This window comes from Pseudopipra pipra, chromosome 1, assembly GCF_036250125.1.
Source record: "Pseudopipra pipra isolate bDixPip1 chromosome 1, bDixPip1.hap1, whole genome shotgun sequence".
Taxonomy (NCBI): domain Eukaryota; kingdom Metazoa; phylum Chordata; class Aves; order Passeriformes; family Pipridae; genus Pseudopipra; species Pseudopipra pipra.
This window is the reverse complement of record NC_087549.1, coordinates 109,113,256-109,141,204: the sequence shown is the minus strand read 5'-3', so window position 1 is coordinate 109,141,204 and position 27,949 is coordinate 109,113,256. Positions and strand designations below refer to the sequence as shown.

At 40.3% G+C, this 27,949-nt stretch overlaps 3 protein-coding genes across 6 annotated transcripts; 2 read left to right on the top strand and 1 right to left on the bottom strand.

Annotated features, from left to right (window-relative positions):
• Window positions 1–10: 10 nt before the first annotated feature.
• On the bottom strand, window positions 11–13,507 carry KBTBD2 (kelch repeat and BTB domain containing 2). Of its 2 annotated transcripts, none has more exons than XM_064670469.1 (4): window positions 13,313–13,507; window positions 5,984–6,512; window positions 3,188–3,353; window positions 11–2,751 (listed from the first exon to the last, which is right to left on the bottom strand). In XM_064670469.1, exons 2-4 carry the CDS (start codon window positions 6,151–6,153, stop codon window positions 1,216–1,218), a joined length of 1,872 nt encoding a protein of 623 aa, XP_064526539.1. In that variant the 5' UTR covers window positions 6,154–6,512; window positions 13,313–13,507; the 3' UTR covers window positions 11–1,215. The 2 variants fall into 2 exon arrangements, with proteins under 2 accessions (XP_064526539.1, XP_064526529.1); XM_064670459.1 differs by having other exon boundaries at window positions 13,332–13,507.
• Window positions 12,570–24,499, top strand: LOC135421711 (uncharacterized). 3 transcript variants are annotated; one of them, XM_064670384.1, is made up of 6 exons: window positions 12,570–12,921; window positions 17,160–17,320; window positions 18,074–19,930; window positions 20,862–20,987; window positions 22,930–23,052; window positions 24,232–24,499. In XM_064670384.1, exons 2-6 carry the CDS (start codon window positions 17,173–17,175, stop codon window positions 24,267–24,269), a joined length of 2,292 nt encoding a protein of 763 aa, XP_064526454.1. In that variant the 5' UTR covers window positions 12,570–12,921; window positions 17,160–17,172; the 3' UTR covers window positions 24,270–24,499. The 3 variants fall into 3 exon arrangements, with proteins under 3 accessions (XP_064526454.1, XP_064526445.1, XP_064526464.1); XM_064670375.1 differs by lacking the exon at window positions 12,570–12,921 and adding an exon at window positions 13,670–15,936; XM_064670394.1 differs by lacking the exons at window positions 12,570–12,921; window positions 24,232–24,499 and adding an exon at window positions 13,670–15,936 and having other exon boundaries at window positions 22,930–23,057.
• Window positions 12,872–13,768, top strand: LOC135404464 (proline-rich protein 2-like). Its single transcript, XM_064639513.1, has one exon. The coding sequence runs from the start codon at window positions 12,872–12,874 to the stop codon at window positions 13,766–13,768; it is 897 nt and encodes a 298-aa protein (XP_064495583.1).
• Window positions 24,500–27,949: the final 3,450 nt, after the last annotated feature.

The window sequence follows — 27,949 nt, the reverse complement described above, 5'->3', positions numbered from 1 at the left end:
TTAAAGTCAGTTGGATTCAATCTTTTTTAATAAATTAATGTCATTCAAAATACAGTGCCAGAACATGATGCAGCTGAACATGCTAGTAAGGTTTGTCATGAAGCACCTGTGTTCATGTTAGATTGGCGGCGCCCCGCTACTGCTAGTGGTTCCTGGGATTAATGCCAGAGCAGCACTAGTCATCTGCTCTCCTGCACACACAGCACAGGATATTCCTGAATTTTGCTCCCCCCCCTCCCTCCCCCCGAAGTAAAAAACCTGACAGCTAAGGGATATCTATACACAATCACACTACAGTAATGCTTGTTATTAAATTAACAGAAAATAAAGACCTGGTTAATCCACACTAAAACTTTGTTTTACAATGGAAAAATACATCAGCAGCAGGAAGTAATATACATGAGCCAATGTTACTGTAATACAGTGTGTGGAGGCATTTACTGATTAAAGCCCCACACAGACCCGCACTATGAGGGCTGGCAATTCCTATTGCAAGCCCAGCAACTTAAGTCCACACCTGGTAATCTACCAGCTGCTTGGAAGACCTGTATTCTAAATAGACAGGTATAAGTTAGTGAAAATAGAACACATGCACCTCATCATACAGCTTGACTGAACCTGCAGTCATTTTGCCCTGCATGTTACCATACAATGGAAGATCTACCCTTCCTACCACAGGTAGATCCATGGGATTTGTTTCTTTTTCTTTTAATGGCATTACTATACCAACATGGATATTAGTATTAAGTAGAGTGCAGCACAGTCCTTTTATTAGGCCACACTGACAGTTATATAACTAGCACTTAAGTAGAATATCCAGAAGTAGTTCAAATATAACTGGAAGATATTTTCAAAAGAGTTGAGACATCATCCTAGAAACATTAACTACTTTTTTTCTGAAGCTAATTTTCCTGAACTGAGACTTCATACAACTAGAATTCATTCTTCAGACAAGTCAGATGCTTAAGCTTATGATATACATATATGTTTCTCAATTATCAGATAATAGTATTTCAGATTATGGAAGCATATCTGCTCATTTCATTTATTCGTACTGAATGGCGGCAAGTGTTATTAGGTAGGGCATAAAAATACAATTCATGAAAGACAGGTCTGACATTCCCATTCTCAGACATGTTCTCATGGCTGTTCACAGCCATTTCTTTTCTCTTTTATAACTGAGCATAGAATCAGTTGTGCAGTCTAATTTGGGAGCTATACAGGTGGTAAAGTAACCATCTCCCCATCCAGCTCAAATTCATCAGCTCCATCTGGCGAGAAGAGATATGTTGGAGGTTTCCATGGGGACTCTTCAAGGCAAGATGGATACAGCTTTCCTACAGTGCACCGGAAGTCCTTCCCCAAGTCCCACAGCACCCGTTCCGATATATGCTGCCTCAGAAACCAGCGATCGAGTTCCAGGTCGTACTGATAGGTGGCATACTTGGCTCTCTCGTTCATGTGGGTTTCTCGTATAAAGACACACAAGGAATTAGAGATGACAACGGCCCTAACGCAGGGGTCAGAATAGCGCTTGGCAGGGATATTGGCTGCCATCCTCCACTCGTTCTTATTCACGTCGTAGATTTCCACGGTTACGGAAGACCCATCTACAGTACTGCTTGGGAGCCTTATACCGGAATTGCTGGCGATGTGCAGTCCTCCAATATAGAATATTTTATCACCAAAAGCAGCAGCCGAAGCAAAACACCTACTTGTTTGTCGCATGGCCATTTCCACCCACGCATCCGACCTGGGGAAATAGCAGTACATCAAGTTGTGTGCCATGACGTAAATGCAATTGTGAACTGTCACTGCCGTGCTCCACTGCCACGCACAAGGCAACGGGCTCACCATGGTCCACTCATCCTTCTCAGTATCGTATCTCTCCACAGTTCTCCTGTTGAGCTCCCCACCGACGCTGTCTCCTCCGATTGCATAGATGTATCCTTCACAGCAGACCAGGGATGGCTTTATACGAACAAACAGCATCGGTGTCTTTGGAAACCAAGTGTTTTGCTGCGCGTCAAACCAGTAAAAGCAATTCACAGTTCTGAAGGCAGCCTGCAGTTTGCTGCTTTTACTGTGATTGGTTTTTGTGTTTTTCAGAGGAACTTGCCCACCTGCTATATAAATGTCATTATCAGGAGTTACAAGTGTCCCAACCTTATGCAAGTCAGCAGGAGGGTTGCAGAGTTTGTAAACTTTCTCTGCCTGTGGGCTGTAACAGACAGAGGAGTAAAGACTACCAGGATTTTCAGCAGCAGCTTCAATGAATATCATCATCTCCTCTTTTGTCATGCCAAGTCTGGGCTTGAAAAACTTGGGCATTGATTTGTACAGTCCTTGCACCACCACTGATTTATCATTAGGTGGTAAACCTTGAAACCAGGCTCTCTGTGTTACTTCTGAAAGTGCATCGATTCGGATTTGGCTAAGAACAGAGGACAAATACTGCGATCGTGATTCCGTGTTGTACTCCAGCCATAACATAGCAGCTTCACGAACTGTCTCCTCCTTTTCCACATTTAAATTGTCACTGCTTAAAATATCTATCAGTAGATCGTGTGACAGTTGCATGAAAGCCTCCTGGTGGTACACAGCTGTGAACTTGTGCTCCACCATTCTTTTAGCACTCTGTTTTAACTCTTCACAGCTGAAGAGATCAGCAAAACTTAACAGACGCACACAATTTTCTGCATTAATTTTTTTGATTAAGTATTCTCTGCACCGCTGTAACACATCATCTACCTGTAAGGCAAAGAAAAAACACAAGGAGTATTACTGCATACAATGTATGCCTTCATGTACCAGCAGCACATGAAAGTACCTGCATCTGTTGTTGAACAACAGAATTTAGGCCTGGAATACTCGATATACACAAAAATACAGCGGTGACTCACTCAACTGCTTCATACAGATGAAGTACACCACGTGACTATGTCTGCCCGAGAAACTAATTTTCTAAAAGTTAGAAGTGCACTGGTTTACTTCCACCTTCCACAGGGACTGTAATGCAAGGAAGGATGGACACATAAAGTGTATTTGACGAGCAACTGCTCTCTATCCTGAGCAAACTGAACACAAGTATTTTGAAATGACTGAACAGGAAAGATCATTTAACAAGACAAAGAGTGAAACAGTTTGGAGATCAGAAGCTGATATTTCATACTCAAAACACTCATACCTGTAAGAAGCAGGCAGTTTCATAGAGCTGCTCGACTGTGCTGTCGCTTATTGCCAAGTTACCCGTGTATGCGTAAGTTATGATAATCTGTAAAGTGGCTGCATCCACATTCCTCAGGTGTACGTGTGTTTGTTTGCTTTCACTCAGCCCGCTCATGAACATGGCTCTGAGGAGAAACATACATATTAGGACAAGGATCAACAGTGAGTAATCTTAATTTACAGTCACCTGTAAGTCTTTGGTGATTACACTCCAAAAGATGAGCAGTCTTTTTGCTTGCCTGTTTACAGGAGTTTAGTATTTACCTCAGGCTAATATCTAATATTAAAGATAAAGCATTTGTACAGAACATCCTAGAAGTACCATCAATGCCTTCTGTAGAAATATTTTATATTCAAGAGAACTCTTCTATGTTAATCATCAGAGAACTAATGATTCTGGAGTTTTAATAATGCAATTTAAACCTTTTTCTATGATAGGTAATAAGAGGGAAGAAACATTCTCCAGAAAATACTGTTGTAATGTACTACAGCTAGATTTTAGATTCTAAAACAAAGGAAGCAGATTTATGTAATGGACTGAGGTAAGTCATATCAAAAAGGATGCTCCTCTGGGAGGAGGAGAAATGGAGCAAGAACTAGCACTCTTATGAATTATTTCTTATATACCATTCATCATAACATGCAGTAAACTTCAAGTTTGCAGACAAAAATCAATAACAGAAAAACCTATTAGATCTGGTCTAGGGGAAAAAAAAAACCACAAAAACATAAGTATTTCCATTACACCTCCCTGAAAAAGAGTAGAAAGGCAATTTTAAAAAATGGTTATTGTTTCCATAACATTTTATGCACCTATTGCCCACTCTGGTATTGTAATTGCAACACAGTTAAGAACTATCTGGAATCTTGTACTATAAACCACATACCTGTCAATTTTCTTAAAACCGGGGACATTGGTTTTAAGAGCTTTATATTAATTCAAGTTTGGTATTTATGGCTGTATTGAAAATTCAGTTCAAGGCTCTTTATTTGGGTGTTTTTTAGGAAAACAGGTATGAGAGAAGTTAGAAAGAATCTACTCTTTAGTCTTGCCTCTGGCTGTAGAGGTGAATGGAACCTGGAGATACACTCCCTATGCATAGCCATTCCAGGAAGCATCCAATACAAAGACAGTATCCCATCCCCATTTCTCACAGAAAGGAAGAGGGAGCTGTTGGAGACTGGCTCTAGCTGATGCTTATGCACTGCTGAGCAGGCTGTGCTGGAGCAGGGCTGCACATCGTTCAGGCACAAAGATGAAGGTAGGCTGGCTGTACAATCACACACAATGGCTGGATCACACCAAGAGGTGCTTTGCCTTTCTTCCCCCTCCTTCAGGGCTATCAATTTTTCATAATAAAGCTAAATTTAGGAAGCTGAGCATCTTTTTGTAAACCAAAGTAGAGAAGAAAAACAGAACATGACAAAACCACAAGTTTGATACTTCTTTTAACCGGTGCCAAAACCTCATTCCATAAATAATAAACAAACACATATGAATAAGAGATTTGACTGCACATTCTGATGCAGCACACTGTGTGGACTCATGACAGCTTTCCAACCTTATGATTAACCACCCACATTAAATCTGGCTCCATTTCCAGTGGCTGTTATTTTACAAACTGTTGGAACTATGTCATTTGCACAAGGCCAATGGTAATAATCATTATCTAGTGATCACACAATACTTGTTGCTAAAAATTGGACCAGACTCATTCGAGGTGAAAAAATAAACACAAAAACCAGCAGCAACAAAAATTAATAAATTAATCCTTGAACAGTTTTCTACAAGAAAGGAGACAAAATAGAGAAAACATTTTAGATGTGTTCTGTACAGCGAGCCCATCTCAAGAAAAGCAAATTTGCAAAGCCTTCTGTGATTAAACAGGAAAGTTATAATCCCTCCACAATGCATCAGGAAGGTAAAACATGCGTGGATGTCACCAAGACTAGTTTCAAGCTTCAGAATTCCTTCCAGACAGGCAGATTAATTATAGTGTGTTGCCAACAAAAAATGATTAATCACTGCAGAAAATTCATGGTGCCTCATCATCAAGGTCTTACTATGAATGTATCTGCAAAAAGGGGTAGCACTCAGTGTATCTTATTTAAAAAGCTTTTCAAAAGACAAGAAACAGGACACCTGGGAAGCAAGAGCTCCTGAATTAAAAATTTCAACAGTATCTAGGGAGGGGCATGAAACAAAACGAAACAAAAGAACCAAAAGACTCTCAAACAAGGGAAGAGTTTCTGGCATCTTTGCTGAGCACAGAAAAGCAGATGATTCAGAAAAGGAAGCCATGAACTTGCACAGCAACCCCTACTTTTAGCAGCTGCTTCTGCTAAGAAACTACAGTTAAACACAATAATGGAATTCCCACAGGCAAGTCTCAATAATCCCTTGTTATCCTACCTGGGGAAATAAAAACAGATTAAATACTATAAAGATTCAGCATGAAGAAAAAGAAATTTACTAATTATTCAGACACAATTAACTCCCTAAAGAAAATGAGCCATCACAAGTGTGATTTTTTTTCCCCCCACACTTCCTGTAGAAAGTACAATACTTATCTAGATTTAAGTCACAAGACACTAGAAATTTTATTTTACTATTTTGGTGTTGGAAAGTAAGGATAAGGCTTTTTACTTACTTCACTGATCTTTAATTTCTGCAACACATTGCTAATTAATATTACACTCAAAAACAGCTATCACAAATTTTATAGAATTAACAGAGCCTAGTTTGAATACTTACCTGAAATACGAGCTGCACGTTGCAAGAACCATCTTATGGCAGGGAAATTCAGTGCCCTCAACAATCAACACTATGTCAGTTAGCAACTGCTGTTCATAAAAGAATTTTAACTGCTCCAGCAAGGATACAGCATACTCTGTATTTATCTGCCTCTCGTCCTGGGTAGACATGACTGTATTCCATTAATATTTCCAGGACCAGAGAGAAAAGACAAGATCTTTTCACCAGAGAAAGGTCAGTTGAATATTCTGAAGTAACCAGGAAAGAAATGGCAGGAGGTCTGTAGCCTTCGGAAGTGATACTGATTAAAAAGGGCAGTTTAATCTTGAACTGCTGAATCAATGTTTGAGACTTTGAACTACTGTTAGGTCATCATGCTTTAACTTGATGTCATAGTCTGTTCAGAGACTTTCAAGAGTGTCTGCAGAGCTCCTCTTGAGATCTATGACGCAGCAACTGAGTGAGCAAAAGTGAAGTCTGAGGTAGATTTCGTGGTAACATCTCGTGATCAGTGGCTGCACTTGAGTGACTGAAAGCAGGAAAATAAAATTAATTTACCATTAGCACTTTAACAAAAACCTTTCTTAGTTACCCCCTTAAAACTAATTGTTTAACAAACATTTCTAAATTAGTACTTAATTACTTGTACTGAAATCCTTGTAGGAAAAAAATTAAACAACAAAAGTATCTAAGAAATGAAAAGCAGAAGAGTTTGTACATTAATTCTCACATGACCTAGACTCACAAATTAAAATAATTTATTTTGTCAACACAGCTTCTAAGGCTGGAGAGTTAAAACAAGCTTCAGTAAGACTTTATTCCTCTTCAAAGAATTACCCAGATTTCCCACCGACTACACCTGTGAATTTCATTCAACCACTGATAAGGCAGCCACTTTTTTTCCCCATTTCCTTGATAAACAGCTACTTTTTCCACTTCTTTGTTTTTTTCTACTTAAAGCTTATCAATACCAGGCCACTAAAAATATAAATGCAGTTTCTTCAACTGCAACTTTAGTTTTCCAACTAGACTCTCATCATCACCATCAAACTGTTTATTTCACCTTTGGCATTCTACTAGAGAACAAGCAAAATCAAATAGGAATTAAAAAAAAACCTAAAAACTTATATCCCCAATGCTTATTTGATTCATCTTCTCTTGTAGAAGGGCTTCACCTATTAATATTTCACATCCCATTTTTTAACTTCTGAATTATTTCCATACAGCCAGGTAGGCCTGACTGTTGCAGACAATGGAAATGAAAAATAAGAAAATAGTAGAAGCAAAGGGATGCTGGAATAGCAGGAGTCAAAACACCTACAGTGGTTACCAAAGCCTATTTACTTGTTTGGACATTTCTCCTCCTCTTAAAAATGGGGTCAGGTTTTATTTTATCTTCCATGTGGACACAAAAACATAATTAAGAATGAGATAGTTGTGACAGTGAAATTACCACCATAACAGGCACCAGAGTACCACAGCTATCAAATACTTTCAGATTTATTTAATCTTGCACTGTTCTTCTGCATTCCAAACCTGAGGAATAACCAGGCACATGTTTGTCTTGTGTCTAAGACATCACTATCATTATAGTTCATGATGAACAGAGAATGCAGAAACAACTTGCTTGAAATTACATACTTTAAATTCCACACAAAAGTACATGATTTAGTACAAGATGAAGGCTGTAGAAGTATCTGCCAGCCATATCAAAGATCTAGTATTTCAACACTGCCTGTAATACAATTCAAAACCAGCTGTCTTTCAAGATTCACTCACTTGAAACAGATATGCTTAATTAATGCCACTTTAATTAGTACTAATTTAGTGTCACCCATCTTTTTCTTCATCATTGAAGAAATACACACGATCAGGAATCGCAAACTCTTAGTTTTCTCTGGTTGTTTAACTGGAAAACAGTCCAAATAGTCAAACTTAACGTTCACTGTTTGTTCAGGTGGACGCAGTTAATTATGAAAAACAGAAAAGATGTTAATATTTGGGGAAAGAAGAAGCAGAGACTACTGTCTGCTATAACAGATACTAGCACAAGCCTTGACTTCAGTCCTTCAAGTTTCAGGTAAGCTCTGAAGTCACTGAACCACAAGTACATTGAGGATATACAAAGATACTGCTCATTTAAAGCAATGACCTTCTGCTTCAAGTCACAGCTTCTTTTCACCAAATTCATACACATCCTGTCTCTGCAGCACTATCCTGGTTATCTGATAACAGCTTACCAAGCAACCTAATCCACTGACAGATTTTGCACTGAACTTTAAATGGCTACAGAGAAACACCGACTTCCTAAGTGTGCTAAGCCCACCGAAATAAATAGCTCAGGGCTCTACTGGTATCCCAGGTCTCTCTGCAGCGTTGTTTTTCCTGGCTCAGGAGTAAAGTTTCAAGAACAATACAAGCCGGTGGATTAAGATCTGTTTGGGCAGACCATCAGTAATACTAAGCTTGAGCAAAAGAAGTCACTGATATCATAACTTCCTATACTGGTGTAATTGTAAAGAATACAAGTATTTCTTCAGGAACAGGAAATAAGAACGAACCTAATATGCACTGATGCAATCATTAGGTACTAGAACCAGCCAAGGATGCCATGGAGAAATGGATATACACCTGCTAGTAAGATTAAAGACATTTTTGGCAGCCTGCGGCTGACAGTCAATAACTGAAAAAGCAGACCTGTTCAGCAGAAGACGAGTTGAAACTGTGAAATTAATTACTATAAATAATCAGTACATTTGAGTACGACCCTCAGTAGCAGAAAAGATTGAGGAGATGACAGGAGTCTTGTTGCAGAACGTTTTTGTGATGTGAATCACCTTTGAACCATACATTTACAAAGCTGGAGTCCTTGGTTTACAGGAAACCACGTGCTCCAGGGAGGTGTGCATGGTAGGAACATGCTAGGTACATGGTTCCTGTTTTCCACATCCACCCTGTGTTTTGCTGCTAACAATAACCACTTGCCAAAGAACAAAGTTTGGCATTTGTCATAAAGTCTGGAGTGGCATCCCATTCCCTTGCAATGGAACCATACTCCTCAGGAAAACAATAAATACATCAAGGATCTCTGAATTTCTGTTCCAAAATTGCTCTCATTTATATTGTCATTTGCTCAAGAGAAGTGACTCTGTTCAAAACAATAGGATAAGTAGTGTAGGAACATCATATAGTGCCTGGAAAGTCATCCAAGATTGCCTACCTTTCTCACACCTCTGTGAAGAGTTCAAAACGATTTTAAAGGAGATATTCTCATCACTTCAGAGGCTGAAAAACTGAGGCACTGCAATAAAAAGCAGCTTGTCCAAAGCTGCCAGTGTAGTAACTTCCAACAGAGAAACACAAGAGGCTCAGCTCTTTCCCAACCCAACATCTCTCTCACCACGCTGTACCTGGCTTGGATCTCAGATAAAGCACTTGGATATCAGCTAAACAAAAAAACTATGGACTAGAGAAGATGTGTACAGATGCACTACAGTCAGCTGTACTTTTAATGGCCACACAGCAGTGAACATTCCTGACTTATGGATGAAAAGATCTACAGCTGAAGTTAGTTTAATATCCTGAACTGAAATTCTCATAGAATAAAAATAATCCTTGGGTACAAGTTTCTATGAATGAGACTCTCCCCTTCAACAATGTCACTGGAGTGACCATTTTGTTCTGGGCAACTTCTTGGAAGCCGGCTCTCTAAAACTGGATGGGCAGGTAGCTGCTGGAAGGCCACAGCGGTGCTGGATTGCAAGTGAAATCAAGTTATCAGTGGGTGATACAAAGTAACTTCCTGTCAAGCTGGAGAGCAACATTAAGTAACACGTTGATAAGAGGGTTTCTTTTTAAGTAATTATTCCTTTTCGCTTAAGTAATTTTAATGAGGTGGCTTGTTAACACTTGTTCATGTACTTCGAATCTGAATGAGACCATTCAAAAAATTAGTCATCAAATGTTAATGAGTTATGGGATAGGCTATTAATTGCCTTCCTTGAATCTGTTTATTTTCTGAGGTCAGGCAAAGATTGATAAACAGAGATATATACTGCACTACATACATGGCAGTGTTAACACTATACTTCAATGTATAACATGGAATAAGTATATTGACTATTTCCAATTTAATTGGTAGGGAAAGATATAAGATATATAGGTACACTAATCTTCTACTGGACTCATTTAAACAAATATTTATTGTTTTGCAAAGTATAAGAAGGGCAAAAGATGTATAAACATGCAATTTCTCTTTTGTTTTGTAGTTTTTTTAGATATTTTGATACTGGGAAAAGAAGTAAGTCCTTCTGAAAATCCCATTAAGTAGTCTGCCAGATTAGATGCCTAACTTCCCATAAAATGCTGGGAAACACTTAGAAGATCTATGAAAGTGTCACAGGTCCCCATCTGCATCTTCAGCCATCTAAATACCTCTTGAATTCTAACTTCACTAACTGCAATTCACACTTCAATAAACCCGTATGTTTGGAAGAAAAATTAGAAACACAACAATCAAAACTTATCTCCCTGGACTTCAATTTATGTAATCTAGTTTTAACTAATTTTAAAAAGAATTTTAAATACTATCTTGTGCACTTTTGATCAAATTCCTATTTCCATCCAAGGGCAGCTTCATAAAAATCACAAGTAAAAACACGTCTAAAGAACTGAGTCATTCACTATTTTTAACATAATAAAACGTCAGAATTCAGACCTGAACAAGCATTCGTGTGTGGAGATAGCAATCCTCCCAGCTAGCAACGCAAGTACCAAGCTCAGCCACCTTAATACTTGGCTCCTATTTGGGATATTCCGAGTTACGAAATTAGTACACCAGCTAATAGCAAGGGGAAATGCGAGTATTAAAACTGATTAGAATCAATTCTGTAAATTGATACAAAAGAAAGAAAGAAAAGAAAGAAAGAAAGAAAGTTGGAAGCTTTAGATTCTTGAGTACTGTATCAAATTTGCATCCTTGGCAGGGAGAAAGAAATAGGTAATTGATGAAGCAGTTCCAGACTTGGAAGTTTTCCTCTCTTCTAAAGCCATCAAAGGTGTCTTTGATAGCACTGCAGTCCAGAAAACCGAGGACATCAAGGAGATTCTAATAAAGCAACAATGTAAAATTTCATAAAAGACAAGGACAGATTCATTCCTACAATGTTATGTTGAAAATGACTATTCACTACTGTTTTCCATACATATTATGTTTGAGAGGTTACAACTTTGAGGTAGGTGAGTTTTCTGAAACTATGTAGAAGCTAGAGACTAGAAGTGTCAGACTCCATGCTAACAACATGTTTGGTCACAATGCACTCCTCATTACCAGTTTCTTTCCTGTTTTTCTGCACCTAAAGGAAGTTATACATTAAAGGAAATACCTGCCCAGAAAGAAAATTAGCACCAGATAAACCAACAGCTTAAATTGGCAACTGGACTTCTACAGTGAGCACAGGTAGTTTCCATCCCCAAGGGTGTTTCTGTTTTGTGGAAAGACTTGATGTGTTTTGGGAAATTAACCTTTGAAAAAAAGTGGGCCATAGATGTCTGCAGTAAGATTCAGCCATGTATCCTGGATGTACAGAATGGTGGGGTTTTTTTCTCTCTGAACTCGAGTACATTAATGAAGCTAGTCTGTTTTATTTAACAACTTAAATTTGTTTTCAAGTATGCATTAGTCCCTTAAATATTCACTACATGATGTTCAACTACAAATTCAAGCATTTCTACATTAAGAAATTAGATTAATAATTAATGTAGCTTAATTAATTTTAAGTTAGTTCCTGAAAGGTTAAGTCTTATAATGGATATCATATTCATGCGTATAAAATTTATTCTCAAAGTGCAACAGCCACTAAAGAAAGAGAAATTTTAGGATTTGCACCAATTCTGGTCTGTTTCATAATCACATGACCAAAACAAAAAAGCCTGCTTTCGGAAAAAAACATGCACAAACAGCCATCTGTCTAAAATGTAGTCAAAAAATTACTAAATCATCAGCAGCATCTTTTCCTCCTCTTTGGTCTGTTCCTGCAAGATGCTACTTACACATCTTTGAGTATAATGGGCCCTTCTACTCCACACGCAAAAATAATTAGGAAAGAGGTGCGACATCTATACTCAAATCATGAGACTACACAATTTACACGTCTGCGTATATTAAATACTAAAAATTACCCACTTCTCCAGGTACATTTCTGAGAAATTGAACTAAGTTGAGTGTGTATTTTAATAACCTCTTAAATACATAATCCAAACAAAATTCATGTAGATACAGCCCTAGGTGAGCTCACAACAGCACACAGCCTTTCAGGCCCACTATGATCACAGAGTAGATGTAGATGATGTAGAAAGCCAAGATGTGGCTTTGCAATAAAACCTCTAAAAACGAACTCGCTAAGTACAGCACAAATCCATTTCTAAACCGTAATTAAAGTTCTTTCAAAAGCAGCAGGTATCTATCCTAGCAGAAATAATGGTAAATACCGGAAAAATCCTAAGCATGCAGATGACTAATTTCTAAGCTGTACTATGCATATATGTAGTCTATAAAAGCTTACTAAGAATTATTCGACACTTCGAATCCCCATATAAACACCGAAGCCCTCCCTCGGCCACCGCAGGTACCAATAGCGTATACACGAACACAACTAGATCCATCAGTAGGGAAACGCGAGGGCAGCTACAGGAAACGCCAGTGCCACTATACTGCCGCTCTCCTCGAAGGCTTCATCGGGTCTGTTCCTCCAAGCACTTCCAGCACTAACACCGAGGCTGCAGACATCCCCACCTGCTCAGCCCAAGGGGAGCCCTGGAAGCCCCGCTGCCCACCTCCCATTACAGCCCCGCGGTCACAGCCCCCTCCCGCCAGCGGGACGCGCCGACATGGGACTACAGGCGAGGAAACACATTTCTTCCCTCTCCCCGATGCCCAGGTGCGCCGTCCCGTCCCTCCGCCGCCGTAATTCCTTTCCTGCCTCCCCCGGAAAGAAGGGGACACCTTCCCGCCCCGCCGGCCTCTCCCGGGAGCCGGCCCTACCCGAGGGCGGCCCCCGCCGTCCCCTCCGCCGGTGCCCGGCGGGCCCGGGGCCGCCGCCGCCGGGCGGGAGCGGCCGCAGGTCGCGGAGGGAGGGAGAGGGCGGGCAGGAGCCGCGCCCGCCCGGGCGGAGAGAGCGGCAGCCGCAGACCCCCCCCCCCCCGCGGACCTCCACGGCACTGGGGTCCCCTCGGGGCGGCCACTCCCCCCGCGGGGACGGCGAAGGGCCCGGCGGCTGCGGCGCGGCGGGACGCGAGCGCGGGAGCGCCGCCGCTGCCGCCATCTCTCACCTCCCCGCCCCGGACAAACCTCCAACCGCCGCTTCCTCTTCTGCCTCGGCGTCCCGGCCGCGGGGAAGCGGGGCGGAGGAGGAGGATGCGGCGGCAGATCCGGTGTCTCTACCGGGCTGCGGAGGCGGCGGCAGCCCCCGGGCGCGCAGGCGCTGCCGCTCCCCCGCCTCCCCCTTCTTCTTCTTCTTCTCCTCCTCCTCCTCCTCCTCTCCCCCCCCCCCCGCCCGCCGTTACGGAGCGCCGCGCCCGCCCCGTGTGCGCATGCGCGGAGCGGGGAGCCGCCGCCGCCGAGGCCCGCGCGCCAGGCCCGCCCCCGGTTTCCTGTTCCCTCTCCCCCCGCGAGCGCCCCCTGCCCGCGCGCCGGGACAGCGGCGCTTCCCGCGGGACGTGGAGCGGGGCCCTCCCCCTGCGCCCTCTGCTGGGAGGAGTGACTCACAGAGTGACAGGCTCAATTAGATTGGAAAAACCACCTAAGACCGAGCACCACCATGTCGACTCGACTGTGGCATTATGTGCCTCGTCCCGTCGTTTCTTCAACACCTCCAGGGATGGTGACTCTGCAACCACCACCCTGGCCAGTTCATTCCAATGTTTAATCACCCTTTCTGAATTGAAGAATTCCTCCTCATATCCAACCTGAACTTCCCCTGATACAGCTTGAGGCTATGTCCTCTTGTTCTGTCACTGGTTGCCTAGGAGAAGAGACCAACCCCCACCAGGCTACAACCTCCTTTCAGGAAGTGTAAAGAGTGATAAGGTCACCCCTGAGCCTCCTCTTTTCCAGGCTAAACAACCCCAGCTCCCACAGCCTCTCCTCATAGGACTTGTGCCCCAGACTTGTTGCAGCCTGGAGGCCTGCAGGCTTCAGGGTTAAGGCCTGGCCCAGCCATGTCCCACTCTGCCTCCCAGCATTGCTTCATGCCCCTGGGATCCACCTGCAAGCTGAGCCTAGCCATGTCCACTTTACATTCCAGTGCCTCCTTTTCCCTCTGGGACTTGCCTTTGGTCCTTTGGCCCTCCTGGAGTCCTGGAATGTCCTTTGGCCAAGCACAGGTTTGCTGGCCCTTGAGCAAATGCCACTTGAGGCTTGTGGGGCCTGGAGCTTGCCTCAGGAGAAGAGAAGTGACAGGGGCATGGGAGGCAGGAGTAGGTTTTATTCTCATATGGGCCCTTCACTTAAGAGTTGGACTCAATGATCCTTGTGGGTCCCTTTCCACTCAGAATATTCTGATTCTGTGACCCTGATTCTGACTCTGAAGGCTGATGGGAGGTCCGAGGGAAAGGAAAATCCTGATAAATGCAACTTTTTAAAAGCTAGTGAGTGTCATTTATTTTCTTTATTTCCCTTTGGGTTCACTCACCAAAAGAAAAGCTAGGAGTTTCGCTTCAAAAAGGTGAAAGTATGATGGATGCAGGAGCTGGGGATTTAAAACATCTGACATGAGTCATATAATCATTGAATGTTAAGGTTGAAAGGAACCTTAAAAATCATCTAGTTCCAACTCCCCTGCCAGGGGCAGGGACACCTTTTACCAGACCAGGTTTCTCAAAGCCCCATCCAACCTGGCCTTGAACACTTCCAGGGATAGGGTATCCAGCAACCTCCCTGGGCAGCCTGTTCCAGTTTCTTACAACCCTCATAGCAGAGAATGTCTTTCTAACATCTAGCCTAAATTTTCTCTCTTTCAGTTTGTACCCATTACTCCTTGTCCTGTCACTACAAGTGGCTGGTTGCACTAAGTACAAGCGCTGCCACCACTGGAAAGGACAAGCTTTGGCTGGGGAGGTCTGCGAGGATTGAATCAGTCATCCTTCCCAGGCATTTTATATTTTGTGTCTTGGTGCAAAGAACATGTTTAATCTGAACATTATAGTAAGAAAAAAAACAGAGGTTTTGTGAATTTCCCAACACAGAAATGAAAACAATCTCTAAGCATCCATACCTCTTTTTCCTTAGCTACTCACCTGCCTGCATAGCTCATGCACTGTGCTTTCTTCTCCTGCCACCTGCCCCAGTACCTGAGCACTGTATTTGGAGATGTGCAATTCCAGAGTAGCAACTCAGATTCTCATCTCCTGTAAAGACCCATCACAGAGTCAAATTGCAATCTCACATTTCATGAATTCCTGTCATACATGGTGGAGTACACTGTACTGCAATAAGTGCTTCTCCTGTTCATATGGAAAGCACATTACATTTCTCAGCCCACTTAGCCATGTTAGGATTGAAGAGCATTGCTCCCTTTACTCCATACTGAACAACTCGCAAACTTTGGAAACAAATATAAACTTGGCTTTGTATTGTCTGATTTTTTTTTCCTACAAGAAGTGTCTCTAACAGTAGATTTAATCAGAAGATTGGTAATACTTCCCTTCTTTTTTTTAATGTAAGTTCCAACATACAAAAGGGAAATACCAGATTCACTTAGAGATGCAGCTTAAACATCTGCAAGATGAGACTGCCAGCTTTCTGTACACCAGCTGAAGGCCTTTACCATTATTCCTACCCTCATGTTTTGACTCTCCTCCCACACACTGACTGGAAAAGGTCCCCTGCGTCACTGCTAAATAAGCCTCAGGTGGGAGGGGGAGTGGACAAGCAGCAGCTGCCTGCCATAAAGAGGGTAAGCAGAGAACGTGGTTACTTTCTTCCTGGGCTGTGAGCAGCAGCAACCTTAGTTTTGAGGGGCTCTAAGGGGGCAGGAATAGCTTAGTTTTTGGAAGGGGGGGGGGAGGGATAGTTTTTGTGGGTTATTTTCTTTCCCTACATTACTGTCTCTCTGAAAGGTCAAAATAATTCTGGGAGCTTTGGCCTAGGAGAGTGTGTAGGCTTTTTGATGCTTTCAAGAGCTGGACAGGCCACCCTGCATGGAAACTGAAGAGGGCTCCAGTGTTCCTAAAAGTATTCTGAAACTCCAGGCTGAAGGGTGTGCTGGTTTGTAACAGGTCTTGAATTAATTTTCCTATAACTTTAAAGTGCTTAAATTCTCCACAGATTTAAGCTGGAGTTGTTTTTTTATTATTGTTGTTCTGTGCAGTCACCAGATCTTCTGTGTTCTCCAATTTCTTATATTCTTTTTTATAACCTCTGTGTGATAGGGTTGTATCACTTGCATGGGTAGGAATGGGCTGAGATTAGTGTGTTAGTTCACTGAAGAAATAAGTGTGGGAGGAAGTTCTATCTTGTGAATTTTTTATGATTCTGAATGCAAACTTACACATAAGGATTTTGCTGGGGTTGTTTTTGTTACCTATCATTTGGTTTAAGCATAGGAAGCGTGGTGTCACTGAAATATTTGGTTTACTATGTCAGCTATCATTGTTCTTAAATAAATTATAAAGTACAAATCCTGAACTAATAGAATTCTTATTGTGATCTGTAACAATATGTATTAGCATTAAGAAGTGTTTCCTTTCTGAAACATTAAATGTCTGATAGTGTGAAGCCTTCTGTTGCCTTTTTTTTTTTTTTTGTGGCCTCTTGCTCAGGGCTGATTGACTGGAGGCTTTTTCTTTTAATTGCCTGGGATGCTACTTATGGATGCATGCATCTAAGACTACTAAAGTTCTAGGACTGTCCTGTGTCTTTAAAGCACGTTATAAGGTTGGCTTGAAGGACTGTTATTGAAAGCTGCATATAAAAGCTAGCTTAGCAAAGGACAACTGAAATATTTGACCTTGATAGTAATGTCAGTCTTCTACTTTCTGTTTGGAAGATAGTAGCTTTCTTTCAGAAGGATCTGGTTTCTTTGGGCTGGGAGAGGAATGTCTGCTAAATTCTGACAGCATAAAATCATTAGGTTGTGCAGTTTTTAAGTGATTGATAATGATCCTTTATCTCTTTCAGTGTTTAAAGAAAAATGAATACTGCCTCAACTTCAGAAAGTGGATCATATTCCACAAGCCACTCAAGACCCTTTTTTTATGCTCAGCCATCAGCACAACAGCCTTATCCAAATCCATGGTACCTCAGCCATGGATACAGTCCATATTATGTACCTGCTCCAGGTAAGGTAAATGAGAGCTCTCTGTGGTAGCTTTGCTTAGTAAATTACTGTAGTAAGTTACTGCTAGAGCAGAGGAAACAAATATGTATCCATGTTAATGGGATTCTTGGGAGCTTAAGTGAAAATTAATGTAATGCTTCAGTTGTCAGAAATCTGATTTATTAAGTATTACTTAAATATGTAGCCTCTGTGGTAGAAAGCATCTGTTCCTGGAGAATGGAAGCTAAGCAAAATATTAAGTAATGGTCATCCTGCAGACACAGAGCTCTAGAACATGCCTAGCAATTAATATGCGTGTGTATATATGAGTTCCATATGTGCATACACAATGTATGGATATATGTAAGCTTAAAAAATTATTTAAAAAATAATTATAAGAGAAGTATTGTTAAATACATCTTGTAAGCGCTATACTTACGTTAACTTCTATCCGGAGCTGTCTTTTTCAAAGATAATGCTACAGCAATATTCCATGAAATAACAAAAAAAACAGGTACAGAAAACTAAGTGGTGAATGTTCCAAGGAATGAAATCAAGCTCTGGTTAAAGTGTAGGTGTCCAGATAAGGTATTCCATAACAAGAAACTCTCTCTGAGTTTTTGCACCAGGTTTGTTTCCAAGCATTGAAAGGTGGAGTGCTTTATTTAACGATGTGTCTGATCTTGTAGCTGTCCCTGAGTATGCAAGTAAATATTTATCAGGATGACTTATTTCAGAAAGAAAATATTTTTGTCTTTTTATCACCAATGTCTAGGCTTCCGAAGTGGAAATCCATATGTGCCGTTTTATTCTGTTGCGCTCCATGAGTACCCTGGATTTTTTGTTCCACAGCATCCAATGCATGCAAGAATTAACAGAAGGCCTTATTTTAATGCTGCCCTACCTTCCCCTATGTTTTATCATGCAACAAGATTTAGACACTATAATACCCCTGGGAAAAAAACGGAGACAAAAGAAACACAGACTGATCCTAGACAGCCTGAAAGCAAGCAAAAAAAGCATCAAGATATCCGTACAGAAACGAAAGGTTGTGATGCAGGAAATATGGCCTGTGTTTCTTCTGGTATAGGTACAGAGACTGAGAGTACCTCAGAGAAACAAGATTCATCTGGATCTTCCATTGTGGTAGACAGAGAGTTTCATAACAAGGACCCTGCCAGCTCTACACAGTATAGAAATCTTCCTACTGGAAGCTATGCCTTTGAGAAGGAAGAAGTGAGGATAGAATATGGAAATGGCTCTCCAGCTATTCAACTGTGGAAGTCCTTTAAAGAAACTATCCCTTTGTATGATGTGGCAAGTGGTAAATCAGTTCCAGAGAACATAGTGCCATGTGACTTATTTTCTGTTAGCTCATGTGAAGGCATGATATATGGCCCTCATGAAAGGAGGCAAATGGTGCCAGGAGCTTCCTTAGATGAGAGACAAGCTGTTGTCCCCACAAAACAGGGTGCTGAAGCTGTGCAAGAAAAAGATGTCCAAAATAACGAAGTGCAGCTGGATGCAGAAAAGCTAGCAAATACAAGTCAACAGGTAAAATCCCCCCCAGGTGAAACCATGGCAGTACAAATCACAGAGCTGGCAAGATCTGTTGGCATAGATAGACCAGTGGTAAGACAGGATGTGGTAATAGCTAAGAAATCTAGCACTAAAAAATCTGCAGGCTCTATTCAACAAGCAGGACTACTTCCAGCTAATATGGAGGTAATGAGTGACTTGAGTTTTCAGCAGAAAAAGCTGAGTTTAAGCCACAGAGCAATCAATGAAAGCCAGACAGGTAAAAGTATTTGGTGTGACAAATCAATTGAGAAGGATGCTACAAACTATGACATTTGTTTGCCACAAAGGAAGTGTCAAAGTGTAATCAGTCCTTCTTCTGATGACACGTCCTCTAGAGAAGAAGGCTCATCAAGTGATAATGCCCCAGTGTCTTATTTTGTCCCTGACTATGTGCTTCAGAAAAGCATGTATACTTCTCAGAAAAGTACAGATGGCTTGGAGAAAGAGAAAATTAAAAGTGGTGGGTCCCTTAATGAAGATGAAGTGGTAGAAAAGGAGCAGATGAACAGCTTGAATGATCAAGATGACAATTCTTCAGCCACTAAGGTTAAAGAGGCTTCCAGTAAAGGTAGAAAGCTGGGAGCTGTTTCAAGATCTTCTAGTAGGAAAGAAATCAATTCTCTCAACAAAAAAGCAGCTAAAAGTTTGTCAGAAGTTGAGGACTCAGAAGAATATTATGTGAAGGGTGAAGAGGAGGATGAAGATGGAGAGGATGAGGAGGATGAGGATGATGACATGGAGTATTTCTTTCAAGAAACCCTTCCATATGGCATTTTGACACCAAATAAAGGAAGCTTCTACCAAGTTGGCCGGAGAGTGCTTTGGAAACCACCTAAAAATGCTGTACCAGCACAGTTAATTAGCTGGCCTGCTCAAGAGAAAATGAAAACTAGGAGTGGGCTTGTTGAAAATATTGGTGTAGTTTACAAGCCAAAGGAGAGAGAACAAGATGAAGTTGTATATAGCGACTATGGGTATTACGGAAGAAAGAGGCCTATGACAAGAAGAGAAGGACTTGAGCACCAGCGAATGCTACGGAAATTCTTGGGAGGTAAGCTAATTGCTGAGGACGAAGTGCTGATTAGTAGCATACACAAAACACCTAATTGCAGTTGCAAATTGTAGCTTAAACCAGCGGGAAGATTAGAGGATGTTGTAGCTTTAGGTTTGGCTTAGAGCCAGATGTCCTGCAAAATACTTTTTTCAAGCAGAAGGAGTTTGCTGCATTTTTTAATCTATTGCATAAGGGTTCTGCATCTTCACAACCACCAGAGAATAGTGCAGAAACTCTCCTTTGAGTCAGATTTGATATACTTCACTTTCTGGCATTAGTGGCAATTTATTAATTTGAAAAGCTTAAGGTCACTTGAACTACATGTTTACTTGGAAGCTCTGCATTTAAGTTTATACAAACAGTCTGACTCTCCTATCACAGGCTCATGCTAGGTGCACTACACAGGATTAAGTTCATTATAATCCAGTGGATATACCCTGTATAACTTCTCTGCAGAAGGGGAGTCAAATCGTTACTTTTTTTTTTTAATAGCAGCTGTTGCTTTTTTTTAGAAACAAAAGTTTTGCTGTATTTTCAGAAAAAGCAGTCTGAAACTATTACATTTGACCTGGAAAAGAATATCTTATTTACTCAAAGGTAGATGTTAGAAATTAGATTAATCTAAGGTGAGAATAAGCAGTTATGTGGGCACCTTAGTAGGTGGCTGCTGTTTAGTATAGTCTTATATTATGAAAGACAACCATTATATTTACTTTTAATAACAGGCTTACTGTTGTTAAACTTTTTCTTTCTACAAAATCTGTAGACTTATTTTTGTCAAGTGTGGCCTTCAGAAAACTGTTTCTATTTCAATAGACTCCTACAATTAGATCCAGTAGCTAGGTTTGCATTCTGCCTTGTGGATCAAACAGTATATTAGCAAAACTAAATACTGACCTTAAATCAACTTTTTCCTTTTTTTAATTAGGAAGGCTGCTAAGGGAGACCGTGGGGATGCTGCCTGAAGAGTATTGGATTAGAAGTGGTGCTAAACCCAAATTCAGTAGCCAAATATATGGTAGTCTCTCACCTCCAGCCAAGAGCAAAGACCAAGGTACAACTTCCTCAATGTGTTTTTGTTCTTAAGGAACATTCAAAAAGATATGGTACAAAATAGCAAGCATATGATATTTGGATGAGGTTTGAAAATAATAAAACTAATTCTTGTTGTCTGATATTGATGAAATGCCTTTCAGTCAGTACATCTTGGGCATATTTACAGCCTTGTCAAACCCTAACAGGGGAATAAGAATGCATTATAGGTACTTTGGGTTTTTTTAAAGGCATTATGGGAAATCAAAGCATCAAATGCTTTGATGTGGCCAAGTGAAGCCTTTATTTATGTAAAGCTGTTACTGCCATAAACTCTAATATTAAATCTTTACCCAGATAATGCTTCTCTTGAGTGCATATGCAGTGGTAGCTCCTAATCTTCTGATCTTATGTTTGAGTAAAACATATAGGGAGTGATGTGATAGCTACATAGGCAAATGATCAGGGAAACTAGCATAGGGCAACAGTTGCCCTGATGCTGCTAAAGGATGACTGAGTGCAAATCATTGTGATCTCGTCAAGAAAAAGATGAAGAAATCAAATATTCTAGCAAAGTAAAAGGTTAGATAGTTTCAATACCTTTTTATTAACTCCTGAAGCAGAATGTTTTTTCTTTACAATTATTATTTACTTGGAGTTCAGATCTGGTTTGGATACTTTTTAAGAGTGTTTCTTGGTATCATCATCATGGCTAGGCTTTGCAAACAAAGATTTGGGAAGGGCTCTACTCACACTTGCTACAAGCACGCTGGTGGCTAAAAAGGCCTGGAACAGCTATAGGATTTGTTGTAGTGCTACTCTCCTGGGTCACATGCCTTCAAGTATCTCAGGATCAGTCTATCCAATAATGGAGTGTGAAGCTATTTTCAGAACAGACTGACTCGCTTCTCTTCAGTTCACTGATAATATGTATCAGATTTTCTGTATCAACAGCCTAGTAGACTATTCTTTAGAGTGTATTCCTCAGAGTTCTCTCTCTGCATTGCTTTCTTGCTTAAGCATATTGGGGTTTGGGATTATTTGCGTTTTGCATTGGAGGCTTTCTATCCACAGACTTCAGTGTTGTAGGGGTCCTTTTTATTCTAGACTGCTCTATGAAAGTTGAAAACATTTTACTTTAGCAGCACTGTTCTCAGCTCCTCTACAACAATTCATAAAAGTATGATAGTAGTTCTAAAATAATTTTGTTACTTTTAACTTTCAGCATGTTTCTTCTATCTCTTTGAAGTCACAGATGGTCCACCATACTGAGGATGTTTGGTCTATGTGTTATTCCTTGCTTTCTCCTCCTCCTTTTCCAGCCTGTGTAGTTTGAAGAAGCTATCACAGTGTTAGGAAGCAGGAATCAGTGTTTTCTGAATGCTGTTCATGCCAACGGATACCTCAGAAGTGATAGTAAAATCACATCCTTTTTAAAATGTTGCCTATATTAGGACTTGTTTTTTCAAATTAATCTTAAATTTAAGCTCCTGCAAGTAAGGGGGGTTGGCTAGAGATATAGATATATTGCTTTAGCAGTAATATCATATGCTAAATTTGACTTCTTGAAGGGTGTACCTGTGGTGCATAACTTTACAGGTCTGAAGGATTAAGTTTTCTAAAGACAGTGAATGAGTTGGATCACTTGGACAGCTATCAACTAGCCTTGAACACTTAGACAGACAGTGAGCTAGAGCAGAATTATCCAACTCTCATTGGGTACTTTTTTGCCATACTAACACCTATCCAAATTATGACCCAATATACAATGCATCCAGAATTATGGTTAGACAATGATTCAATATTGTAGACATACAAGACTTGCTTGACATGTGTAGAGTCAATTTTATCAGCTAATAGGCACATAGAAGGGAGGGAGAAAGAGGAACATCACAGGCCAGTTGTTGAAAGACAAGGTTAAATTTGTCTTGAAGAAATAACACCAGTTGTATCTTGCTATTTAGGATGCCCACCTTTGGTTAAACCAAAGAAGAAAAGAATAGGCAAGCCACCTTCAAAACGCAGGGACACAAGACTTGAGGTGGAAGAAGTAGTGTGGGAGATGCCTAAATACAGTATACACCAAGGTTAGTATACAGTGACAAGCTACAAAAATAATTGTTACCAGTATTTTTTCATTACTGTCTAGGGATTAATTTTTCTCTGTTTGAACTGCAAGGATGTTGGACAGCTTGTGAAATAACAGCAAATGCTACGTATGTGGATAAGATAAGGGGTGGGGAAAAAAAGGCAAGCTAAACTTTGTGCACTTAGTCACCTTGCTATGAATACCAGTGTAGCTTTGACCAGGTTAGGTTCCTTCTCTTTGCTTAAGGTAAGGATGGGGGAGGAAATCCACACCAAAACCTACTGTTTTAGTCTAGTTGCTCTTCAGACTGCTCTATGCTTTTAAAGTGCTGGGTCCTATGTCACTTTGCAGTATATCCTTTTCTTTAAGCTACAGATCTGTCTCAACCAAAATATTTTGATACAACACAAATGCATATAGATAATTCTTAAGAACTTTATGGAGTAGGAACTTCTTGCTACTTTGGAGGAAGATGGGGAAAAATAATGGGGGACAAAATCACATTAAGTAATAATTATGCTTTTGTGTATTTGTGTGAGAGTCTGAAAAGGTTATAAATTGAAAAGGGGTCTGTACATACAGGAAGCTACCTAAAAGATCAGATTTCTTTCTGGAAAAGAACAAGCTAGCATAATAAAGTGAACTTGAATATTCCGTCTGGGAACACGAGTAAAAAATAGTCTCTTTCTCATATTAAAAAGAGGATTGCACTTCCCTGTATTTGCAAGGTTGGAAACAAACTTAGACTGAAGTGTCTTATTAGTGAAAATTTGGTGTCAGTCCTGAAGCCAGATTGTTTCTTTAATTGCTGATCAGTTCTTAGTAGAAGCAACCAGGAAACTTGCACAATCCCAAAATATTTCTTATTTGTCCCAGAAATAGTTGATGTTTCTTGGATACATTCAACACAGTAGTTACAAGAACACACTGAGAATGTGCTATGAGTTTCACATGGAACTCTTATCTGTTATACTGGGATATTCTGAAGCCCAATGCTACTCATGTGGAGTTTATACTTGCTGGGAAGTCAAGTACATAATTGTAATATTGACCATCAATGCCTGCAGTAGGAAAAGGCAATACTTATGTCTATCTTTCTTTAGAAGCAAATTGACATATTGTTTGGAGGCAGAATGCATACTTCAGTCTTTCTTTCTTTTCTTTTTTTTACTTTTAGGTCGTGGAACAAAAAAGTCCCTCTGTAAGAGAAGATAATTGCAAATATTGGGGCAGGAGGGGGGAAAAATGTATCAAAGGTTTGTTTTGCATAATCCAAATTTCAATTATTATTGTATATTTTGTAAGTTGCTCTGCACTCTTAAGGGGTAAGAAGTGACACTGTAAAGACTGAGGATGCTATGAAAATGGAATTAAATATTTAACACCAGTCACCTTTTTATAACTAGCACATCCACTATTTAAGTAATAAATTTCATAGAATTGCACTTTGAGACTTTTTGTATTCAATCAATACACAGCAAAAAAGCTTAACATGGGCACATATATGCACCAGTGCTGTTATAGCACACCAGTTATTGCTGCCCAGCTCCTAAACTCTGCAGGATTGTGAAGCCTGTCAATGTCATCTCATATGTGATGTGGACATAAGCACGAGATTCTCTTCCAGTAGCTGGATTTTTGGCTGGATTTGGTTTTGTCAAAGTGTAAAGGAATATAGTTAGAGCTGTATCAAGTCCAAGTACTGACTTGAAGTTTCAAGGCAGTTCCTCAGATCTTCCTCTCTTCAAATGCATGATTGAGGACTAAAACTAAAGCAGTGAATTGATGTGATGCTTCCTCTTCCTCCCATTCTTTTCCTGTGGAGATTTTTTGAGTCCGTTATGGAGACCCGGAGCTGGAGAGATGGATCTTGAAGGTGAAACAAAAGGTTTTGATGGTGTGCCCTGTTTCCTGACTTCTTACTGATGGCTTCTATTACAGTTGATACAGTCCTTGCCAACTGACTACAGAGAAGTCTCTTTAGAGAACTGAGATGATAAAACTAGGTCTCTTCTGAGCTATCTTATGAATAATGGAAATAGACTGATTTAAATGAGCCGGATAGCTCAAAAATTGATATATTTTTTTAAATGCCTATAAAGGCTAATATCACCATGTGAGAAGAATAAATATGATGCTGCTAGTCTCGAATTATTCCCAAATAGAATGATAGTGTGAGTGACAAAGGCAGAGAAACTAAAAAAAAAAAAACCCACCTGTTTTTCTTTAATAAAGGGTGGAGGGATTGGACAGACAGAACTTGTCTTTTACCTCCTCTCCCATGCTGTTATTCTGTCTGTGTCCTAGAGTAACCTACATGGATAAAAGTAGCATTTCCTGTGACTGCATTCAAATTTCACGCCTACCTAGTTGGACCTGTAACTGAGGTTATGCTGTTTGCCCTCAGTGAGGAGTACTGATGTTTCCCTACCCAACTGATCCTTGATTTTTCTGTTATTTTTAATAACACTTGCTTACTTGTTAAAGCTCTACTGTAATTGCAGCCTTTACCCCAAGCTGTTAGGAGAAAGAAACCACTCTGATGCCAAGTTTCTATTTCCTTTCTACCCTAAGCCCTTCAAGAAAATAAGGAATAGAAATTCTTATTTGGCTTTTGTGCTGCACAGAATCTCTGTTGCACCAGAACCTCAAAGAATAAACTTAGGGAGGGAATTACCTCAAGCATGGAGTTTTTTAATACCCAATTCTGCTGACAGGCTTAACTATGTCTTTTGCTGCTTATCTGATGAAGAAATATTCATGACCTCAGGATCAGATGGCACTCTTTTGGGACTGGCTAATACTTGATAGGTGCTCCCAAGATCATGCTAGTCAGCCCTTTACAGGCCTTGCACTAGTCAGTGTGATTTCTACTCAGATGCAAGAAACAATTTAGAGCCTGGTGATGCTGGCTCCCAAGGAGATGTGAGGGAGTAGCAGTAGGAGTGTTTAGACAGCTCTTTGTCTGAAAACAAATGCTATTTTAAACTGATGGCTTATATCTTGTAGTATACTCATGCTATGCATCCACACCAATGCTTAAAGTAGTATGCATGAATGTTCTAGTGCTCCAGAAAAAATTCTTTGATAATATATATGGGATGTGGTGTATTCTACTCAAACAGTACTAGTCCTGTGAGCTTAAATCTAAGTTTTCTGCTTGCCTTTTTTTTCACTCAGCAGCATGGATGATTTGTGGATTGCATCTTAACTGGCTTACAGCTGTTATCTAATGTTCCAGTGGGTAAAATGGCCATGCTTCACAAAGGCTGTGAAGTACAAACAAACTCCATTTTAAAAGGCTGTGAATTCAAGCCCAGACTCTTTTTATTCAGCCAGGTAACTAGCCCCAGTGATATTTAATTTTGCAGATGCGCATACGTGTCAGCTTTTGTTACCACTGCAGCTGGACTGCCCAGTGATTCACTGCAGAGCTGGCAGGATTGTGGACTTGTAACTGTCGCAGTTCTGCATTGCCTTGGCAGCTTTCACATGCTTCCTGCAGCATCTGCTGAAGGGCAGCTGAAGAATCTATTTGCTGCTTGGCACACCAGCAACAAACCTTAGAGGCCTCTGAGGCTGCCATACTGTGATCTTTGTCTGGGCAGACTTACTGTCTGTGACTCAGGATTTCTAAATCATTATTTGTAACTAACTGAAACCTCTGTCGCAAAGTGGGTGTGGTGTAATCACTGATGAGGAGCCAGTGGGCTATGTTGGCTTGCCAGGTTTTAATACTGTATTTTAATTTTCAGTTTGGTAGCACCTGGATGGCAAAGTTTTCCCTTTTACAATGTCCCGTTTTCTGCCTTATTTTGGAAAAAATTAATTACAGGTCGTCTTATTAAAATCAAACAGTGAAGATGGGAGTCAATGGCCAAAAAAAAACAACCATGCAAAACCCATAACACTCATGGCATGCTAACTGGAGGCACACCAAGGAAAAAACAAATTCACTCTTAAAGAGTCCTCAGCTTCCCCTGACTTGCTGCCACTGGCTGTCTCACTTGACAAGACTATAAACCCCAAGTAATTTCATGACCAAAGGAACAAGACATGTCAGTATTTTTCCTGAAATACCTTTCTGACAAAAATTGTTCAGAGTATTAAGATAATTAAAGCTGGGAGCTGAAGAGCTGTGAAGCTGTATTGCTTATGGGGTTTGTTTTAGCTGCATTTCATACTTATTTAAATTCCTGGAACAATACATTTATGCTATTTCTAACCCTCAGGCTTCAGCAAGACTTGCAAATTGAAGTATCCGTCTATAAAGTAGGTCAGAAAAAAATTGTTTGAACAAAAACATTTAAATGGTTATGATTTAACAAATGAGGCTAATCAGTCTTTTAAGACTATAACTTTCTATCCTGCTTTCTGGGTTTACTTCTACTAAGAACAATTTTCCATTAATATAAAAGGAGTGTTGGTATTTATCTCTAGTCTACATATTTCTAAAAGACTTAGAGTCTCTTAAATGACAGCTCTGGCATTGTTTAAAATGCCAAATGATGATACAAATTGTGCTTCTCTCCTCTCTAGTGCTGGCTGCTAATCAGCACTATTATAAATCTTACTCTACTGAAACTGTTAGTTTTAATTTTCAAATGCTACTTGTTATGAGTTTTGGTAAAGACCTACATGTACGGGATATGATTAGAGATCTAGAAAAGTGGAAAGGATATAGGGAGAAGAAAGAGGAATTGGTTGTTCACATAACTTTCCAGTGCAAGAATGAAGGTATATGAAATTAAACTAGCAGGAAGCAGTGTGAAAGCAAATTGTTACAGATTAATAATTAGTGAAGAAGAGTTCACTGCTGAAGGAAATCACAAGGTTTGCAGGAAAGTGACTAGATGTAAAGGAAAAAATGTATCCAAGCCTATTAAATACTAAAA

Excerpts from the sequence above, each read along its gene's own strand:
- LOC135404464 (XM_064639513.1), top strand. The coding sequence starts at position 12,872 with ATGGGACTACAGGCGAGGAAACACATTTCTTCCCTCTCCCCGATGCCC.
- KBTBD2 (XM_064670469.1), bottom strand. The coding sequence starts at position 6,153 with ATGTCTACCCAGGACGAGAGGCAGATAAATACAGAGTATGCTGTATCC. Across the intron at positions 3,354-5,983 it reads ACGTGCAGCTCGTATTTCAG|AGCCATGTTCATGAGCGGGC; the intron begins GTAAGTATTCAA and ends GTTTCTCCTCAG. Across the intron at positions 2,752-3,187 it reads AAACTGCCTGCTTCTTACAG|GTAGATGATGTGTTACAGCG; the intron begins GTATGAGTGTTT and ends TTTGCCTTACAG.
- LOC135421711 (XM_064670384.1), top strand. The coding sequence starts at position 17,173 with ATGAATACTGCCTCAACTTCAGAAAGTGGATCATATTCCACAAGCCAC. Across the intron at positions 20,988-22,929 it reads AGCCAAGAGCAAAGACCAAG|GATGCCCACCTTTGGTTAAA; the intron begins GTACAACTTCCT and ends CTTGCTATTTAG. Across the intron at positions 23,053-24,231 it reads TAAATACAGTATACACCAAG|GTCGTGGAACAAAAAAGTCC; the intron begins GTTAGTATACAG and ends TTTTACTTTTAG.